Source organism: Penaeus japonicus, unplaced genomic scaffold (assembly GCF_977035675.1).
Source record: "Penaeus japonicus unplaced genomic scaffold, GWHDUDI00000001_assembly GWHDUDI00000008, whole genome shotgun sequence".
NCBI lineage: Eukaryota > Metazoa > Arthropoda > Malacostraca > Decapoda > Penaeidae > Penaeus > Penaeus japonicus.
In genome coordinates, this window is record NW_028234410.1 from 884,255 (window position 1) to 886,754 (window position 2,500).

General features: G+C 41.9%; 1 protein-coding gene across 3 annotated transcripts in view; it reads left to right on the plus strand.

Moving 5' to 3' along the window:
• The window catches only part of LOC122253192 (uncharacterized), an 83,563-nt gene that overhangs the window by 18,203 nt on the left and 62,860 nt on the right, over nt 1-2,500 (plus strand). For all 3 annotated transcript variants that reach the window (XM_043016056.2, XM_043016057.2, XM_043016058.2), the window contains exon 2: nt 1,936-2,500. This exon is cut by the window's right edge and continues 528 nt beyond it. In XM_043016056.2, the coding sequence (XP_042871990.2) occupies nt 1,936-2,500 (565 nt within the window). The remainder of the gene's footprint in view (nt 1-1,935) is intronic.

Genomic DNA, 2,500 nt, shown 5'->3' on the forward strand with positions numbered 1-2,500 from the left:
TATATATATATATATATATATATATATATATATGTGTGTGTGTGTGTGTGTGTGTGTGTGTGTGTGTGTGTGTGTTATGTATGTGTTATGTATGTATGTATATATAATATATTTATATATATATATATATATATAATATACATATATATATATATATATATATATATATATATATAATATATTATAGATATATTATATATGTGTGGGTGTGTGTGGGTATGTGTATAGATATGTGTATGTATATATATATTATATATATATATATATATATATATATATATATATATATATATATATATATATGTGTGTGTGTGTGTGTGTGTGTGTGTGTGTGTGTGTGTGTGTGTGTGTACACATATACATATATATATATATATATATATACACATTTAAATGTATTACACACACGTTTACATATATACATGCATAAATACATACATACATACATACATGCATAAATACATACATACATACATACATACATGCATACATGCGTACGTATGTACATATATACATACATATATGCATACACACATTTTATTTTTTTTGTATCATTATTACTATTACTATTATTATTATTATTATTATTATTATTATTATTATTATTCAATATATGGAATGTGGGAGAGAGGAAGCGAGCGTTTAAGAAAAGTTTACAGAAGCGCGCAGGCAAGACGTGTTTAGGTTACTGGAGATGCACCATGTTACAGAGAGGGAGATATAGCATTTGCAATCATGGACAGAGCATGGGGTTACGTCTATATGATTCTGTATCATACAGTAGTTAATCATAATAGAGAGAGAGAGGGAGGGAAGGGGGGGCGATTAAGCATCATTAAGTGTACATGACAAGAACAAGAAAAAGTGCATGCATTGCCCCCTTTAACAGTTTCTTTACGTGTCATTTTACGCGCATGATTTTAAGCCTTGGATTTTAACGACGGATCTGATAAATTCTCATTGCTAATTCCTGAAGAACGTACCTTACTGTGAGTTAAGCGAGGTGTACTTAAAATGACATCTTCAGAGAAGTAAATTAAGTTTATGGCAATTCATCCAAGGTCTGGCTACGCTGTGGATGTTTTTCGGCCTGCAATGCCACTCGAGTTAGTTTGAGGCTTGACAGGGGAATTGGCTGTCACTTGTGCTTGACGTGGGACGAAATTAGTGTCTTAAAAGGGAAAGAGAAAGTTCTTTCCGATTTAAATCAGTCTCGGTGGCTCGATGGTTCAGCCAACTAAAGTGATGTTGCTGCCACTCTGAAGCGACTTCATGTTACTGCAGGATTTTAGAATTCTTCAGATGCTAATAATGGAGAAATAAGGAAAATGAACTTGGCCTCAGCGTTTTCCCTTTTCTTGTAAGTACTTAAACAAAGTAACATACGTTAGGCAATGAGAGATACTGGTAAGACGGGATTTTAACGAAAGAACATACTTGAAACGACGTCAGTAGGAAGGCGCCCGTGTGCACAGTCCCGACCAACCAACCGATTACTTGACCGACGCAGCCGATAAGCGAGCAAGGAACAGAGCCGCGAATCCTGCCGATTTGCTGATAAGCGACTCTAGTGATTTATTCATAACAGTTACTGTGACCAGACTTGTGTCTTAACATTGTCATACCTTGTGTTCTATTTAATCAAAGCAGAGTTTGGAGCTGCAATACAATAAACTAACACAGGGAAATGTGTTATTTTGTCGTCAACTAATATAAAAGTAGTCATACATATGTAGAATATGTTCTACTGCAATATTTTATTCAGATATATTACGTGATTGTAGTTTTGAAAGTTTGAATGATTGATTTTCTCCAGTGAGCAACACCAACTCAACTCGTGCAGATTGTAGATTGAATTTTTACTTGAGTGCATTTCTGATGTGATTTGTCTCTTTATCCGAGGGCTGACTAACATGAGATCACCTGTCCTTCCAGATGGAGAATCCGGCGTTCCTGGACAGCGACCAGTCCGTGTACGAGAGCGTGCGAGGGGCGCCCCAAGCCATGTCCCAGCGACGGCCCCACCACTTGCCCGCCATCCACCATGCCCACACACACACTCCCCGCACCGTCGGCGTCCCCCACCACGTGGCGCACGTCCACAACGGGCGGATGATCGGCGTGACGGGCGTGCCCGGGCCCATGGTGGTGCCGGGCACCGTGGTCCAGGTGTCGGGCGTTCCCGCTGCGTCAGGAGGGACGCATAACACCCTTTACCCGGACCCTTCCCTACCGCCCCTCTATCCTGCTCACCTCGCTCCGCACGCCCATGTGGCCCAGGGTGAGCCCATGTACTCCTGCCAGGCTCCCCGGGGCCACGACCACGTCTATCAGTGTCCAGGGCACAGGGGGGACCACTTCGATCACCGAGACCACCACCTGGACCCCCGGGGAGACACCCGGGACCGCCTAGTTCCTCGGGACCATCACCTGGACCCCCGCGACCACCACCTAGAACCTCGCGAGCACCAGATCGACCCTCGGGACCACCACCTAGACC